We start from the raw sequence: 17,415 nt of genomic DNA on the forward strand, positions 1-17,415 counted from the left end.
GGGGAACGAGATGTCTGGAGACATTGACAGCAGGACGGGAGAATGGGGAACGAGATGTCTGGAGACGTTGACAGCAGGACGGGAGAATGGGGAACGAGATGTCTGGAGACGTTGACAGCAGGACGGGAGAATGGGGAACGAGATGTCTGGAGACGTTGACAGCAGGACGGGAGAATGGGGAACGAGATGTCTGGAGACGTTGACAGCAGGACGGGAGAATGGGGAACGAGATGTCAGGAGACGTTGACAGCAGGACGGGAGAATGGGGAACGAGATGTCAGGAGACGTTGACAGCAGGACGGGAGAATGGGGAACGAGATGTCTGGAGACATTGACAGCAGGACGGGAGAATGGGGAACGAGATGTCAGGAGACGTTGACAGCAGGACGGGAGAATGGGGAACGAGATGTCTGGAGACATTGACAGCAGGACGGGAGAATGGGGAACGAGATGTCAGGAGACGTTGACAGCAGGACGGGAGAATGGGGAACGAGATGTCTGGAGACATTGACAGCAGGATGGGAGAATGGGGAACGAGATGTCAGGAGACGTTGACAGCAGGACGGGAGAATGGGGAACGAGATGTCAGGAGACGTTGACAGCAGGACGGGAGAATGGGGAACGAGATGTCAGGAGACGTTGACAGCAGGACGGGAGAATGGGGAACGAGATGTCAGGAGACGTTGACAGCAGGACGGGAGAATGGGGAACGAGATGTCTGGAGACATTGACAGCAGGACGGGAGAATGGGGAACGAGATGTCAGGAGACGTTGACAGCAGGACGGGAGAATGGGGAACGAGATGTCAGGAGACATTGACAGCAGGACGGGAGAATGGGGAACGAGATGTCAGACCGGGAAACATCACAAGAAAACAAAGGGGGAAAACTTGTGCAGAAAAGGAAAACGGAATTAAAGAAATGAACAGAGCAAAGATTACTTGAATTTACCGCGGTACACAAAGGGACAGTCGCACTCTCTTCACATGAATCAGTCAGACACAACAGATTCCTGGTGATCTGGGGCCATCAAGTTTGCTCACCTGCGACCAGGATGTTTTGAACCACTTTGAGCAGGGCCTCTCGAAACAGGCCGCCTCCTCGTCCGGCTTCTTGGAGTGTCCGCACTGGTTCTCCTCGTACTCCTTATAAGCTCCATTTTCTAAGCCTGCGCACAGAATTCTTCGGGTCTTCCTACCCCGGCCACAGGTGGCGTTGCACTAGAGAGGGATCAGGTCAACACCGTTCATTACACAGTCAGTCCCTACCAACACCCTGCACCAGGGGGAACTTGAGAGCTATCGGCAGACAACCCAAACTACTTTCTAGCTAAAAATCCTCCCTCCCCAAAAATCTCTATGACCCATGCGTAAGACAAGGGTCAACATTACAACAATGCTGTCAGCTGCACCTCCCGCAGCCCTATCGTCCAATAGGAGGAGTCGACAGAACTTCAGAGAGCTGGCTGATGTCACACTGAGGTCCCAAGGGAATACAAAAGCTGCCTCGTGATGGGCCGAATGGCCTTTTCTTGAAGGGCCAAGAATCTTACAGCACAGGAGGAGGCCATTCAGCCCGTCGTGCCTGAGCCGGCTCTTTGAAAGAGCTATCCAATTAGTCCCACTGCCTAGCCTTTTCCCCATAGCCCAGCAAATGAGTCCTCAGGCTGTCAGACTTTGTTAAATCCTTGGGCTGCATTCGTAAGTCTCTTTCCAACAACAAGGCTGTCGCTCCCCTCTCCCGGGCTCCCACTCTGTCACTCCCCTCTCCCGGGCTCCCACTCTGTCCCTCCCCTCCACCGGGCTCCCAGGCTGTCACTCCCCTCTCCCGGGCTCCCAGTCTGTCCCTCCCCTCTCCCGGACTCCCAGTCTGTCCCTCCCCTCTCCCGGGCTCCCACTCTGTCCCTCCCCTCTCCCGGGCTCCCACTCTGCCGCTCCCCTCTCCCGGGCTCCCACTCTGCCGCTCCCCTCTCCCGGGCTCCCAGTCTGTCACTCCCCTCTCCCGGGCTCCCAGGCTGTCACTCCCCTCTCCCGGGCTCCCAGGCTGTCACTCCCCTCCCCCGGGCTCCCAGTCTGTCACTCCCCTCTCCCGGACTCCCAGTCTGTCCCTCCCCTCTCCCGGACTCCCAATCTGTCATGCCCCTCTCCCGGACTCCCAGTCTGTCCCTCCCCTCTCCCAGACTCCCAGTCTGTCACTCTCCTCTCCCGGGCTCCCAGTCTGTCGCCCCCCTCTCCCGGGCTCCCACTCTGTTACTCCCCTCTCCCGGACTCCCAGTCTGTCACTTCCCTCTCCCGGGCTCCCAGGCTGTCCCTCCCCTCTCCCGGACTCCCAGTCTGTCACTCCCCTCTCCCGGGCTTCCAGTCTGTCACTCCCCTCTCCCGGGCTCCCAGTCTGTCACTCCCCTCTCCCGGGCTCCCAGGCTGTCACTCCCCTCTCCCGGGCTCCCAGTCTGTCACTCCTCTCTCCCGGGCTCCCAGTCTGTCACTCCCCTCTCCCGGGCTCCCAGGCTGTCATAGAGAGAGAGTCATAGAGAGTTATACAGCACGGATAGAGGCCCTTCGGCCCATCGTGTCCGTGCCGGCCATCAAGCCCTGTCTACTCTAATCCCATATTCCAGCATTTGGTCCGTAGCCTTGTATGCTATGGCATTTCAAGTGCTCATCCAAATGCTTCTTGAATGTTGTGAGGGTTCCTGCCTCCACAACCCTTTCTGGCAGTGAGTTCCAGACTCCAACCACCCTCTGGGTGAAAAAGTTCTTTCTCAAATCCCCTCGAAACCTCCCGCCTTTTACCTTGAATCTATGCCCCCTTGTAATAGAACCCTCAACGAAGGGAAAAAGCTCCTTAGTATCCATCCTATCTGTGCCCCTCATAATTTTGTACACCTCAATCATGTCCCCCCTCAGCCTCCTCTGCTCCAAGGAAAACAAACCCAATCTTCCCAGTCTCTCATCATAGCTGAAGCGCTCCAGCCCTGGTAACATCCTGGTGAATCTCCTCTGCACCCTCTCCAAAGCGATCACATCCTTCCTGTAGTGTGGCGACCAGAACTGCACACAGTACTCCAGCTGTGGCCTAACCAGCGTTTTATACAGCTCCATCATAACCTCCTTGCTCTTATATTCTATGCCTCGGCTAATAAAGGCAAGTATCCCATATGCCTTCTTTACCACCTTATCTACCTGTTCCGCCGCCTTCAGGGATCTGTGAACTTGCACACCAAGATCCCTCTGACCCTCTGTCTTGCCTAGGGTCCTCCCATTCATTGTGTATTCCCTTGCCTTGTTAGTCCCTCCAAAGTGCATCACCTCGCACTTTTCCGGGTTAAATTCCATTTGCCACTGTTCCGCCCATCTGACCAACCCATCGATATCGTCCTGCAGACTGAGGCTATCCTCCTCGCTATTTACCACCCTACCAATTTTTGTATCATCAGCGAACTTACTGATCATACCTTTTACATTCATATCCAAGTCGTTAATGTAGACCACAAACAGCAAGGGACCCAGCACCGATCCCTGTGGTACCCCACTGGCCACAGGCTTCCAGTCACAAAAACAACCTTCGACCATCACCCTCTGCCTTCTGTCACTAAGCCAGTTTTGTATCCAAAGTGTCACTCCCCTCTCCCGGGCTCCCAGGCCGTCACTCCCCTCCCCCGGGCTCCCAGTCCCTCTTAGGCTCCCAGTCCGTCACTGAGAGAGAGAAGCAACAAACTGAGAGCCTGAGGGAGCCTGAGAGAGGGAGAAAGCAGCAGAAACACATTAGCTGGTCAGGTATCTTATCACAATTTGTGCGATCGTGCTGTGCAGTAAATAGCTTCCACCTGTGTCTCTAACAATAGCCACTGCACTTTCAGATATTTCCCTCTTAACACAAGGCGCCCTGTGAGAAATCTTTCTTTTATGATGAAAAAGGTCAAATGCGTTCTGTATTATTTTTGTTTTGTCTTTCTTTTCTCAGGAGACTGGAGGGAATGCCGGCATCGGCTGTTAGCTCCAGCAGATCTACTTGTCCCTGCCGATCCCGCAGCATGTGTTCGTTCACGAACGTACCTGTTCCCACTCCTGTGACACCCAGTGCGGGGGGCAGTCTTTATCTCCGCAGGGATGTGCTGCCAGAGGCTTCGTTGTCAAGTCGCACTGCGAGTCCGGCAAGACCTTCCCATCGTTGTTCCTGCAAACCACATAGCGTGTCATCCGACCCTCTCCGCAGGCTCCCGAGCACTTCAAAGGGAAAGAGTGAAAGCACGTCTTAGAAATGAACGTAAATGGATAATGTCACCGTCAGCAGCTTCGTCGGCAACACCTCCCAAACCCACGACCTCGACCACCGAGAAGGACAAGGGCAGCAGATGCATTGGGAACAACACCACCTGCACGTTCCCCTCCAAGTCACACACCATCCCGACTTGGAAATATATCGCCGTTCCTTCATCGTCGCTGGGTCAAAATCCTGGAACTCCCTTCCTAACAGCACTGTGGGAGAATCTTCACCACACGGACTGCAGCGGTTCAAGATGGCTGATCACCATCAGCTTCTGAAGGGCAATTGGGGATGGGCAATAAAGGCAGGCCTTGCCAGCGATGCCCACATCCCGAGAATGAGTATTAAAAAAAAACTTACTTTATAGAGCGCCTTTAACATAGAAAACGTCCCAAAGTGCTTCACAGGAAAAAAAATGGAATCCTAGCTGAATAAAGACATATTAGGAGGGGTAACCAAAAGCTTGGTCAAAGAGGTGGGTTTTAAGGAGAAAAGGGAGGTGGTGAGGCAAAGCATGGGACCAAGGCATGACCACCAACGGGGGGGCAAAGGGAGTGGCAGAGGGGGAGAAGCACAAGAGGCCAGAGTCAGAGGAATAGGGGGCAGAATTGTTGGGCTGGAGGAGGTTACATAAATAGAGAGGGACGGGGCCATGAAAGGATTGAAACACGACAGAATTTCAAACATGAGGCATTGAGGGACCAGGGTCAAATGTAGATCATGGAGGACAGGGCTGATGAAGGAGCAGGACGTGGTGCGGGATGGGATACGAGCAGCAGAGTTTTAGATGTCCTGAAGATGACAGCGAGTGGAAGACAGGTGGCTGGCCAGGAGAGCATTGAAGAATTGAGTCCAAAGTAGACAAAAGCACGGATGAGGGTTTGGGCAGCAGATGGGATGAGGGAGGGGCGGATGTAGGCAACGTTTAAGCGGTGAAGGTAGGCGGTCTCTGTGTTGGAGATGGTACAGGGTCAGAAGCTCAGTTTGAACAAGCTGAGACTGCGAGCAGTCTGGGTCAGCCCGTGACAGTGTCTGGGGAGGGGGATGGAGTTGGTGGCAAAGGCCAAAGACAACGGATTTGGTCCTGGTTCATTGAGATAGAAGACATCTCGAGTCATACAAGACCAGATGTTGGATGTTGTTTTTATTTGGGGTTGGCTCCCTTTCTCTCATGAAGGCATTGTCTAGCTGAGGGAGAGGCTGACAAGCACCTACCAACACCATTCTGAAACCAGCCTACCAACAGGGATAAAACAACAGTCCAACCAGTGCATCTCCCTCCCTTCTGGGGGACACCATGCCTGATATCCCATCAAGAGATGGTCAATTCTAGTCTGTCTGGAAAACAGGAATTCGGTAACATCTGGTTTTGTGATATTTTTCAAACGGGTCCGAAACATTTCGCAAATTTAGTCAACAACAAGACACAATGAAAGACAAGAATCAGTGGGGCAGCTCAATGAGTTGCCAGTGTGTAACTCGGGCCCTGAGGTCACTGGTAACAGCCATGAGGGGCAGGAGTGCCTGTGTCTGTATGTCAGTGTGGGGTGAGAATATCTGTGTGTTAAAGTCAAAGTTGGGTGAAGATGGCTGCGTGTTAATGTGTGCATGGGGTGAGATTGCCTGTGTGTTAATGTCAGTGTGGGGGCAGATTGCCTGTGTGTTAATGTCAGTGTGGAGTGAGATTGTCTTTGTGTTACTGTCAAAGTGGGGTGAGAGTGTCTGTGTGTCAACATCAGTGTAGGGTGAGAGTGTCTGTGTGTTAATGTCAGTGTGGGGTGAGAGTGTCTGTGTGTTAATGTCAGTGTGGGGGGAAGAGTGTCTGTGTGTTATTGTCAGTGTGGGGTGAGAGTGTCTGTGTGTTACCACCAATGTGGGGTGAGATTGTCTGTGTTAATGTCAGTGTGGGGTGAGTGTGTGCGTGTTAATGTCAGTGTGGGGTGAGAGTGTCTGTGTGTTAATGTCAGTGTGGGGTGAGACTGTGTCTGTGTTAATGTCAGTGTGGGGTGAGAGTGTCTGTGTGTTAATATCAGTGTGGGGTGAGAGTATCTCTGTGTTAATGTCAGTGTGGGGTGAGAGTGTCTGTCTTTCAATGTCAGTGTGGGGTGAGAGTGTCTGTCTTTTAATGTCAGTGTGGGGTGAGAGTGTCTGTCTTTTAATGTCAGTGTGGGGTGAGAGTGTCTGTCTTTTAATGTCAGTGTGGGGTGAGAGTGTCTGTGTGTTAATGTCAGTGTGGGGTGAGAGTGTCTGTCTTTTGATGTCAGTGTGGGGTGAGAGTGTCTGTGTGTTAATGTCAGTGTTGGTTGAGAGTGTCTGTGTGTTAATGTTAGTGTGGGGTGAGAGTGTCTGTGTGTTAATATCAGTGTGGGTGAGAGTGTCTCTGTGTAAATGTCAGTGTGGGGTGAGAGTGTCTCTGTTGATGTCAGTGTGGGGTGAGAGTGTCTGTGTGTTAATGTCAGTGTGGGGTGAGAGTGTCTGTGTGTTAATATCAGTGTGGGTGAGAGTGTCTCTGTGTAAATGTCAGTGTGGGGTGAGATTGTCTGTGTGTTAATGTCAGTGTGGGGTGAGAGTGTCTCTGTGTTAATGTCAGTGTGGGGTGAGAGTGTCTGTGTGTTAATGTCAGTGTGGGGTGAGAGTGTCTCTGTGTTAATGTCAGTGTGGGGTGAGAGTGTCTGTGTGTTAATGTCAGTGTGGGGTGAGAGTGTCTGTGTGTTAATGTCAGTGTGGGGTGAGACTGTCTCTGTGTTAATGTCAGTGTGGGGTGAGAGTGTCTCTGTGTTAATGTCAGTGTGGGGTGAGAGTGTCTGTGTGTTAATGTCAGTGTGGGGTGAGAGTGTCTCTGTGGTAATGTCAGTGTGGGGTGAGAGTGTCTGTGTGTTCATGTCAGTGTGGGGTGAGAATGTCTGTGTGTTAATGTTAGTGTGGGGTGAGAGTGCCTGTGTGTTAATGTCAGTGTGGGGTGACAGTGTCTGTGTGTTAATGTCAGTGTTGGTTGAGAGTGTCTGTGTGTTAATGTTAGTGTGGTGTGAGAGTGTCTCTGTTGATGTCAGTGTGGGGTGAGAGTGTCTGTGTGTTAATGTCAGTGTGGGGTGAGAGTGTCTGTGTGTTAATGTCAGTGTGGGGTGAGAGTGTCTCTGTTGATGTCAGTGTGGGGTGAGAGTGTCTGTGTGTTAATGTCAGTGTGGGGTGAGAGTGTCTCTGTTGATGTCAGTGTGGGGTGAGAGTGTCTCTGTGTAAATGTCAGTGTGGGGTGAGAGTGTGTCTGTGTTGATGTCAGTGTGGGGTGAGAGTGTCTCTGTGTTAATGTCAGTGTGGGGTGAGAGTGTCTGTGTGTTAATGTCAGTGTGGGGTGAGAGTGTCTCTGTGTTAATGTCAGTGTGGGGTGAGAGTGTCTCTGTTGATGTCAATGTGGGGTGAGAGTGTCTGTGCGTTAATGTCAGGGTGGGGTAAGAGTGTCTGTGTGTTACTGTCAGTGTGGGGTGAGAGTGTCTCTGTGTGTGAATGTCAGTGTGGGGTGAGAGTGTCCCTGTGTTAATGTCCGTGTGGGGTGAGAGTGTCTGTGCGTTAATGTCAGTGTGGGGTGAGAGTGTCTGTGTGTTAATGTCAGTGTGGGGTGAGAGTGTCTCTGTGTTAATGTCAGTGTGGGGTGAGAGTGTCTGTGTGTTAATATCAGTGTGGGGTGAGAGTGTCTGTGTGTTAATGTCAGTGTGGGGTGAGGGTGTCTGTGTGCTAATGTCAGTGTGGGGTGAGAGTGTCTGTGTGTTAATATCAGTGTGGGGTGAGAGTGTCTGTGTGTTAATGTCAGAGTGGGGTGAGAGTGTCTGTGTGTTAATGTCAGTGTGGGGTGAGAGTGTCTCTGTGTTAATGTCAGTGTGGGGTGAGAGTGTCTCTGTGTAAATGTCAGTGTGGGGTGAGAGTGTCTCTGTGTTAATGTCAGTGTGGGGTGAGAGTGTCTCTGTGTTAATGTCAGTGTGGGGTGAGAGTGTCTGTGTGTTAATGTCAGTGTGGGGTGAGAGTGTCTCTGTGTAAATGTCAGTGTGGGGTGAGAGTGTCTCTGTGTTAATGTCAGTGTGGGGTGAGAGTGTCTCTGTGTTAATGTCAGTGTGGGGTGAGAGTGTCTGTGTGTTAATGTCAGTGAGGGGTGAGAGTGTCTCTGTGTTAATGTCAGTGTGGGGTGAGAGTGTCTGTGTGTTAATGTCAGTGAGGGGTGAGAGTGTCTCTGTGTTAATGTCAGTGTGGGGTGAGAGTGTCTCTGTGTTAATGTCAGTGTGGGGTGAGAGTGTCTGTGTGTTAATGTCAGTGAGGGGTGAGAGTGTCTCTGTGTTAATGTCAGTGTGGGGTGAGAGTGTCTGTGTGTTAATGTCAGTGAGGGGTGAGAGTGTCTCTGTGTTAATGTCAGTGTGGGGTGAGAGTGTCTCTGTGTTAATGTCAGTGTGGGGTGAGAGTGTCTGCGTGTTAATGTCAGTGTGGGATGAGAGTGTCTCTGTTGATGTCAGTGTGGGGTGAGAGTGTCTCTGTGTTCATGTCAGTGTGGGGTGAGAGTGTCTCTGTGTTCATGTCAGTGTGGGGTGAGAGTGCCTGTGTGTTAATGTCAGTGTGGGGTGAGAGTGTCTGTGTGTTAATGTCAGTGTGGGGTCAGAGTGTCTCTGTGTTAATGTCAGTGTGGGGTGAGAGTGTCTCTGTGTTAATGTCAGTGTGGGGTGAGAGTGTCTGTGTGTTAATGTCAGTGTGGGGTGAGAGTGTCTCTGTGTTAATGTCAGTGTGGGGTGAGAGTGTCTCTGTTGATGTCAATGTGGGGTGAGAGTGTCTGTGTGTTAATGTCAGTGTGGGGTGAGAGTGTCTGTGTGTTAATGTCAGTGTGGGGTGAGAGTGTCTCTGTGTGTGAATGTCAGTGTGGGGTGAGAGTGTCCCTGTGTTAATGTCCGTGTGGGGTGAGAGTGTCTGTGCGTTAATGTCAGGGTGGGGTAAGAGTGTCTGTGTGTTACTGTCAGTGTGGGGTGAGAGTGTCTCTGTGTGTGAATGTCAGTGTGGGGTGAGAGTGTCCCTGTGTTAATGTCCGTGTGGGGTGAGAGTGTCTGTGTGTTAATGTCAGTGTGGGGTGAGAGTGTCTCTGTGTTAATGTCAGTGTGGGGTGAGAGTGTCTGTGGGTTAATATCAGTGTGGGGTGAGAGTGTCTGTGTGTTAATGTCAGTGTGGGGTGAGAGTGTCTCTGTGTTAATGTCAGTGTGGGGTGAGAGTGTCTGTGGGTTAATATCAGTGTGGGGTGAGAGTGTCTGTGTGTTAATGTCAGTGTGGGGTGAGGGTGTCTGTGTGTTAATGTCAGTGTGGGGTGAGAGTGTCTGTGTGTTAATATCAGTGTGGGGTGAGAGTGTCTGTGTGTTAATGTCAGAGTGGGGTGAGAGTGTCTGTGTGTTAATGTCAGTGTGGGGTGAGAGTGTCTGTGTGTTAATGTCAGTGTGGGGTGAGAGTGTCTGTGTGTTACTGTCAGTGTGGGGTGAGAGTGTCTCTGTGTTAATGTCAGTGTGGGGTGAGAGTGTCTCTGTGTTAATGTCAGTGTGGGGTGAGAGTGTCTGTGGGTTAATATCAGTGTGGGGTGAGAGTGTCTGTGTGTTAATGTCAGTGTGGGGTGAGGGTGTCTGTGTGTTAATGTCAGTGTGGGGTGAGAGTGTCTGTGTGTTAATATCAGTGTGGGGTGAGAGTGTCTGTGTGTTAATGTCAGAGTGGGGTGAGAGTGTCTGTGTGTTAATGTCAGTGTGGGGTGAGAGTGTCTGTGTGTTAATGTCAGTGTGGGGTGAGAGTGTCTGTGTGTTACTGTCAGTGTGGGGTGAGAGTGTCTCTGTGTAAATGTCAGTGTGGGGTGAGAGTGTCTCTGTGTTAATGTCAGTGTGGGGTGAGAGTGTCTCTGTGTTAATGTCAGTGTGGGGTGAGAGTGTCTGTGTGTTAATGTCAGTGTGGGGTGAGAGTGTCTCTGTGTAAATGTCAGTGTGGGGTGAGAGTGTCTCTGTGTTAATGTCAGTGTGGGGTGAGAGTGTCTCTGTGTTAATGTCAGTGTGGGGTGAGAGTGTCTGTGTGTTAATGTCAGTGTGGGGTGAGAGTGTCTGTGTGTTAATGTCAGTGAGGGGTGAGAGTGTCTCTGTGTTAATGTCAGTGTGTGGTGAGAGTGTCTCTGTGTTAATGTCAGTGTGGTGTGAGAGTGTCTGTGTGTTAATGTCAGTGAGGGGTGAGAGTGTCTCTGTGTTAATGTCAGTGTGGGGTGAGAGTGTCTCTGTGTTAATGTCAGTGTGGGGTGAGAGTGTCTCTGTGTTAATGTCAGTGTGGGGTGAGAGTGTCTGCGTGTTAATGTCAGTGTGGGGTGAGAGTGTCTCTGTTGATGTCAGTGTGGGGTGAGAGTGTCTCTGTGTTCATGTCAGTGTGGGGTGAGAGTGTCTCTGTGTTCATGTCAGTGTGGGGTGAGAGTGCCTGTGTGTTAATGTCAGTGTGGGGTGAGAGTGTCTGTGTGTTAATGTCAGTGTGGGGTCAGAGTGTCTCTGTGTTAATGTCAGTGTGGGGTGAGAGTGTCTGTGTGTTAATGTCAGTGTGGGGTGAGAGTGTCTCTGTGTTAATGTCAGTGTGGGGTGAGAGTGTCTCTGTGTTAATGTCAGAGTGGGGGAAGAGTGTCTCTCTGTGTTAATATCAGTGTGGGGTGAGAGTGTCTCTGTGTTCATGTCAGTGTGGGGTGAGAGTGTCTCTGTGTTAATGTCAGTGTGGGGTGAGAGTGTGTCTGTGTTAATGTCAGTGTGGGGTGAGAGTGTCTCTGTGTTAATGTCAGAGTGGGGTAAGAGTGTCTCTCTGTGTTAATGTCAGTGTCGGGTAAGAGTGTCTCTGTGTTAATGTCAGTGTGGGGTGAGAGTGTCTCTGTGTTAATGTCAGTGTGGGGTGAGAGTGTCTGTGTGTTAATGTCAGTGAGGGGTGAGAGTGTCTCTGTGTTAATGTCAGTGTGGGGTGAGAGTGTCTGTGTGTTAATGTCAGTGAGGGGTGAGAGTGTCTCTGTGTTAATGTCAGTGTGGGGTGAGAGTGTCTGTGTGTTAATGTCAGTGTGGGGTGAGAGTGTCTGTGTGTTAATGTCAGTGAGGGGTGAGAGTGTCTCTGTGTTAATGTCAGTGTGGGGTGAGAGTGTCTCTGTGTTAATGTCAGTTTGGGGTGAGAGTGTCTGTGTGTTAATGTCAGTGAGGGGTGAGAGTGTCTCTGTGTTAATGTCAGTGTGGGGTGAGAGTGTCTGTGTGTTAATGTCAGTGAGGGGTGAGAGTGTCTCTGTGTTAATGTCAGTGTGGGGTGAGAGTGTCTCTGTGTTAATGTCAGTGTGGGGTGAGAGTGTCTCTGTTGATGTCAGTGTGGGGTGAGAGTGTCTGTGTGTTAATGTCAGTGTGGGGAGAGAGTGTCTGCGTGTTAATGTCAGTGTGGGGTGAGAGTGTCTCTGTTGATGTCAGTGTGGGGTGAGAGTGTCCGCGTGTTAATGTCAGTGTGGGGTGAGAGTGTCTCTGTGTTCATGTCAGTGTGGGGTGAGAGTGCCTGTGTGTTAATGTCAGTGTGGGGTGAGAGTGTCTGTGTGTTAATGTCAGTGTGGGGTCAGAGTGTCTCTGTGTTAATGTCAGTGTGGGGTGAGAGTGTCTGTGTGTTAATGTCAGTGTGGGGTGAGAGTGTCTCTGTGTTAATGTCAGTGTGGGGTGAGAGTGTCTCTGTGTTAATGTCAGAGTGGGGTAAGAGTGTCTCTCTGTGTTAATATCAGTGTGGGGTAAGAGTGTCTCTGTGTTAATGTCAGTGTGGGGTGAGAGTGTCTCTGTGTTCATGTCAGTGTGGGGTGAGAGTGTCTCTGTGTTAATGTCAGTGTGGGGTGAGAGTGTGTCTGTGTTAATGTCAGTGTGGGGTGAGAGTGTCTCTGTGTTAATGTCAGAGTGGGGTAAGAGTGTCTCTCTGTGTTAATGTCAGTGTCGGGTAAGAGTGTCTCTGTGTTAATGTCAGTGTCGGGTGAGAGTATCTCTGTGTTAATATCAGTGTGGGGTGAGAGTGTGTCTGTGTTAATGTCAGTGTGGGGTGAGAGTGTCTCTGTGTAAATGTCAGTGTGGGGTGAGAGTGTCAGTGTGTTAATGTCAGTGTGGGGTGAGAGTGTCTCTGTGTTCATGTCAGTGAGGGGTGAGAGTGTCTCTGTGTTAATGTCAGTGTGGGTTGAGAGTGTCTGTGTGTTAATGTCAGTGACGGGTGAGAGTGTCTCTGTGTTAATGTCAGTGTGGGGTGAGAGTGTCTCTGTGTTAATGTCAGTGTGGGGTGAGAGTGTCTGCGTGGTAATGTCAGTGTGTGGTGAGAGTGTCTCTGTTGATGTCAGTGTGGGGTGAGAGTGTCTCTGTGTTCATGTCAGTGTGGGGTGAGAGTGTCTCTGTGTTCATGTCAGTGTGGGGTGAGAGTGCCTGTGTGTTAATGTCAGTGTGGGGTGAGAGTGTCTGTGTGTTAATGTCAGTGTGGGGTCAGAGTGTCTCTGTGTTAATGTCAGTGTGGGGTGAGAGTGTCTGTGTGTTAATGTCAGTGTGGGGTGAGAGTGTCTCTGTGTTAATGTCAGTGTGGGGTGAGAGTGTCTCTGTGTTAATGTCAGAGTGGGGGAAGAGTGTCTCTCTGTGTTAATATCAGTGTGGGGTGAGAGTGTCTCTGTGTTCATGTCAGTGTGGGGTGAGAGTGTCTCTGTGTTAATGTCAGTGTGGGGTGAGAGTGTGTCTGTGTTAATGTCAGTGTGGGGTGAGAGTGTCTCTGTGTTAATGTCAGAGTGGGGTAAGAGTGTCTCTCTGTGTTAATGTCAGTGTCGGGTAAGAGTGTCTCTGTGTTAATGTCAGTGTGGGGTGAGAGTGTCTCTGTGTTAATGTCAGTGTGGGGTGAGAGTGTCTGTGTGTTAATGTCAGTGAGGGGTGAGAGTGTCTCTGTGTTAATGTCAGTGTGGGGTGAGAGTGTCTGTGTGTTAATGTCAGTGTGGGGTGAGAGTGTCTGTGTGTTAATGTCAGTGAGGGGTGAGAGTGTCTCTGTGTTAATGTCAGTGTGGGGTGAGAGTGTCTCTGTGTTAATGTCAGTGTGGGGTGAGAGTGTCTGTGTGTTAATGTCAGTGAGGGGTGAGAGTGTCTCTGTGTTAATGTCAGTGTGGGGTGAGAGTGTCTGTGTGTTAATGTTAGTGAGGGGTGAGAGTGTCTCTGTGTTAATGTCAGTGTGGGGTGAGAGTGTCTCTGTGTTAATGTCAGTGTGGGGTGAGAGTGTCTCTGTTGATGTCAGTGTGGGGTGAGAGTGTCTGTGTGTTAATGTCAGTGTGGGGAGAGAGTGTCTGCGTGTTAATGTCAGTGTGGGGTGAGAGTGTCTCTGTTGATGTCAGTGTGGGGTGAGAGTGTCCGCGTGTTAATGTCAGTGTGGGGTGAGAGTGTCTCTGTGTTCATGTCAGTGTGGGGTGAGAGTGCCTGTGTGTTAATGTCAGTGTGGGGTGAGAGTGTCTGTGTGTTAATGTCAGTGTGGGGTCAGAGTGTCTCTGTGTTAATGTCAGTGTGGGGTGAGAGTGTCTGTGTGTTAATGTCAGTGTGGGGTAAGAGTGTCTCTGTGTTAATGTCAGTGTGGGGTGAGAGTGTCTCTGTGTTCATGTCAGTGTGGGGTGAGAGTGTCTCTGTGTTAATGTCAGTGTGGGGTGAGAGTGTGTCTGTGTTAATGTCAGTGTGGGGTGAGAGTGTCTCTGTGTTAATGTCAGAGTGGGGTAAGAGTGTCTCTCTGTGTTAATGTCATTGTCGGGTAAGAGTGTCTCTGTGTTAATGTCAGTGTCGGGTGAGAGTATCTCTGTGTTAATATCAGTGTGGGGTAAGAGTGTCTCTGTGTTAATGTCAGTGTGGGGTGAGAGTGTCTCTGTGTTAATGTCAGTGTCGGGTGAGAGTATCTCTGTGTTAATATCAGTGTGGGGTGAGAGTGTGTCTGTGTTAATGTCAGTGTGGGGTGAGAGTGTCTCTGTGTAAATGTCAGTGTGGGGTGAGAGTGTCAGTGTGTTAATGTCAGTGTGGGGTGAGAGTGTCTCTGTGTTAATGTCAGTGTGGGGTGAGAGTGTCTCTGTGTTAATGTCAGTGTGGGGTGAGAGTGTCTCTGTGTTAATGTCAGTGTCGGGTGAGAGTGTCTCTGTGTAAATGTCAGTGTGGTGTGAGTGAGTCTCTGTGTTAATGTCAATGAGGGGTGAGAGTGTCTCTGTGTTAATGTCAGTGTGGGGTGAGAGTGTCTCTGTTGATGTCAGTGTGGGGTGAGAGTGTCTCTGTTGATGTCAGTGTGGGGTGAGAGTGTCTGTGTGTTAATGTCAGTGTGGGGTGAGAGTGTCTGTGTGTTAATGTCAGTGTGGGGTGAGAGTGTCTCTGTGTGTGAATGTCAGTGTGGGGTGAGAGTGTCCCCGTGTTAATGTCCGTGTGGGGTGAGAGTGTCTGTGCGTTAATGTCAGGGTGGGGTGAGAGTGTCTGTGTGTTACTGTCAGTGTGGGGTGAGAGTGTCTCTGTGTGTGAATGTCAGTGTGGGGTGAGAGTGTCTGTGTGTTAATGTCAGTGTGGGGTGAGAGTGTCCCTGTCTTCATGTCCGTGTGGGGTGAGAGTGTCTCTGTGTTAATGTCAGAGTGTGGTCAGAGTGTCTCTCTGTGTTAATGTCAGTGTGGGGTGAGAGTGTCTGTGTGTTAATGTCAGTGTGGGGTGAGAGTGTCTGTGTGTTAATGTCAGTGTGGAGTGAGAGTGTCTGTGTGTTAATGTCAGTGTGGGGTGAGAGTGTCTCTGTGTGTGAATGTCAGTGTGGGGTGAGAGTGTCCCTGTGTTAATGTCCGTGTGGGGTGAGAGTGTCTCTGTGTTACTGTCAGTGTGGGGTGAGAGTGTCTCTGTGTGTTCATGTCAGTGTGGGGTGAGAGTGTCTCTCTGTGTTAATGTCAGTGTCGGGTAAGAGTGTCCGTGTGTTAATATCAGTGTGGGGTGAGAGTGTCTCTGTGTTACTGTCAGTGTGGGGTGAGAGTGTCTCTGTGTGTTCATGTCAGTGTGGGGTGAGAGTGTCTCTGTGTGTTCATGTCAGTGTGGGGTGAGAGTGTCTCTGTGTTAATGTCAGTGTGGGGTGAGAGTGTGTCTGTGTTAATGTCAGTGTGGGGTGAGAGTGTGTCTGTGTTAATGTCAGAGTGGGGTGAGAGTGTCTCTGTGTTAATGTCAGTGTGGGGTGAGAGTGTCTCTGTGTTAATGTCAGTGTGGGGTGAGAGTGTCTCTGTGTTAATGTCAGAGTGGGGTAAGAGTGTCTCTCTGTGTTAATGTCAGTGTGGGGTGAGAGTGTCTCTGTGTTAATGTCAGTGTGGGGTGAGAGTGTCTCTGTGTTAATATCAGTGTGGGGTAAGAGTGTCTCCGTGTTAATGTCAGTGTGGGGTGAGAGTGTCTCTGTGTTCATGTCAGTGTGGGGTGAGAGTGTCCGTGTGTTAATGTCAGTGTGGGGTGAGAGTGTCTCTGTGCTAATGTCGGTGTCGGGTGAGAGTATCTCTGTGTTAATATCAGTGTGCGGTAAGAGTGTCTCTGTGTTAATGTCAGTGTGGGGTGAGAGTGTCTCTGTGTTAATGTCAGTGTGGGGTGAGAGTGTCTCTGTGTTAATGTCAGTGTGGGGTGAGAGTGTCGGTGTGTTCATGTCAGTGAGGGGTGAGAGTGTCCGTGTGTTAATGTCAGTGTGGGGTGAGAGTGTCTCTGTGTTAATGTCAGTGTGGGGTGAGAGTGTCTCTGTGTTAATGTCAGTGTGGGGTGAGAGTGTCTGTGTGTTAATGTCAGTGTGGGGTGAGAGTGTCTGTGTGTTAATGTCAGTGTGGGGTGAGAGTGTCTCTGTGTTAATGTCAGTGTGGGGTGAGAGTGTCTCTGTGTTAATGTCAGTGTGGGGTGAGAGTGTCTGTGTGTTAATGTCAATGTGAGGTGAGAGTGTCTCTGTGTTAATGTCAGTGTGGGGTGAGAGTGTCTCTGTGTTAATGTCAGTGTGGGGTGAGAGTGTCTCTGTGTTAATGTCAGTGTGGGGTGAGAGTGTCTGTGTGTTAATGTCAGTGAGGGGTGAGAGTGTCTCTGTGTTAATGTCAGTGAGGGGTGAGAGTGTCTCTCTGTTAATGTCAGTGTGGGGTGAGAGTGTCTCTGTGTTAATGTCAGTGTGGGGTGAGAGTGTCTCTGTGTTAATGTCAGTGAGGGGTGAGAGTGTCTCTGTGTTAATGTCAGTGTGGGGTGAGAGTGTCTGGGTGTTAATGTCAGTGTGGGGTGAGAGTGTCTCTGTGTAAATATCAGTGTGGGGTGAGAGTGTCTGTGTGTTAATGTCAGTGTGGGGTGAGGGTGTCTCTGTTAATGTCAGTGTGGGGTGAGAGTGTCTGTGAGTTACTGTCAGTGTGGGGTGAGAGTGTCTCTGTGTAAATGTCAGTGTGGGGTGAGAGTGTCCCTGTGTTAATGTCAGTGTGGGGTGAGAGTGTCTGTGTGTTAATGTCAGTGTGGGGTGAGAGTGTCCCTGTGTTAATGTCAGTGTGGGGTCAGAGTGTCTGTGTGTTAATGTCAGTGTGGGGTGAGAGTGTCTGTGTGTTAATGTCAGTGTGGGGTGAGGGTGTCTCTGTTAATGTCAGTGTGGGGTGAGAGTGTCTGTGAGTTACTGTCAGTGTGAGGTGAGAGTGTCTCTGTGTAAATGTCAGTGTGGGGTGAGAGTGTCTGTGTGTTAATGTCAGTGTGGGGTGAGAGTGTCCCTGTGTTAATGTCAGTGTGGGGTCAGAGTGTCTGTGTGTTAATGTCAGTGTGGGGTGAGAGTGTCTGTGTGTTAATGTCAGTGTGGGGTGAGGGTGTCTCTGTTAATGTCAGTGTGGGGTGAGAGTGTCTGTGAGTTACTGTCAGTGTGAGGTGAGAGTGTCTCTGTGTAAATGTCAGTGTGGGGTGAGAGTGTCTGTGTGTTAATGTCAGTGTGGGGTCAGAGTGTCTCTGTGTTAAAGTGAGTGTGGGGTGAGAGTGTCCCCGTGTTCATGTCCGTGTGGGGTGAGAGCGTCTCTGTTGATGTCAATGTGGGGTGAGATTGTCTGTGTGTGTTCATGTCAGTGTTTGGTTTGGAGTGTCTGCGTGTTCATGTCAGTTTGTGGTGAGAGTGTGTGTATATTAAT

The 17,415-nt window shown here is 50.4% G+C and overlaps 1 protein-coding gene across 1 annotated transcript in view; it reads right to left on the reverse strand.

The window, feature by feature from the left end:
• The window catches only part of LOC137324929 (ADAMTS-like protein 2), a 330,648-nt gene that overhangs the window by 22,648 nt on the left and 290,585 nt on the right, over positions 1–17,415 (reverse strand). The window contains exons 16-17 of the mRNA XM_067989619.1: positions 4,055–4,225; positions 1,043–1,219 (exon numbers count right to left, since the gene is read on the reverse strand). Of these exons, the coding sequence (XP_067845720.1) occupies positions 1,043–1,219; positions 4,055–4,225 (348 nt within the window). The remainder of the gene's footprint in view (positions 1–1,042; positions 1,220–4,054; positions 4,226–17,415) is intronic.

This window comes from Heptranchias perlo, chromosome 9 (assembly GCF_035084215.1).
Source record: "Heptranchias perlo isolate sHepPer1 chromosome 9, sHepPer1.hap1, whole genome shotgun sequence".
Taxonomy (NCBI): domain Eukaryota; kingdom Metazoa; phylum Chordata; class Chondrichthyes; order Hexanchiformes; family Hexanchidae; genus Heptranchias; species Heptranchias perlo.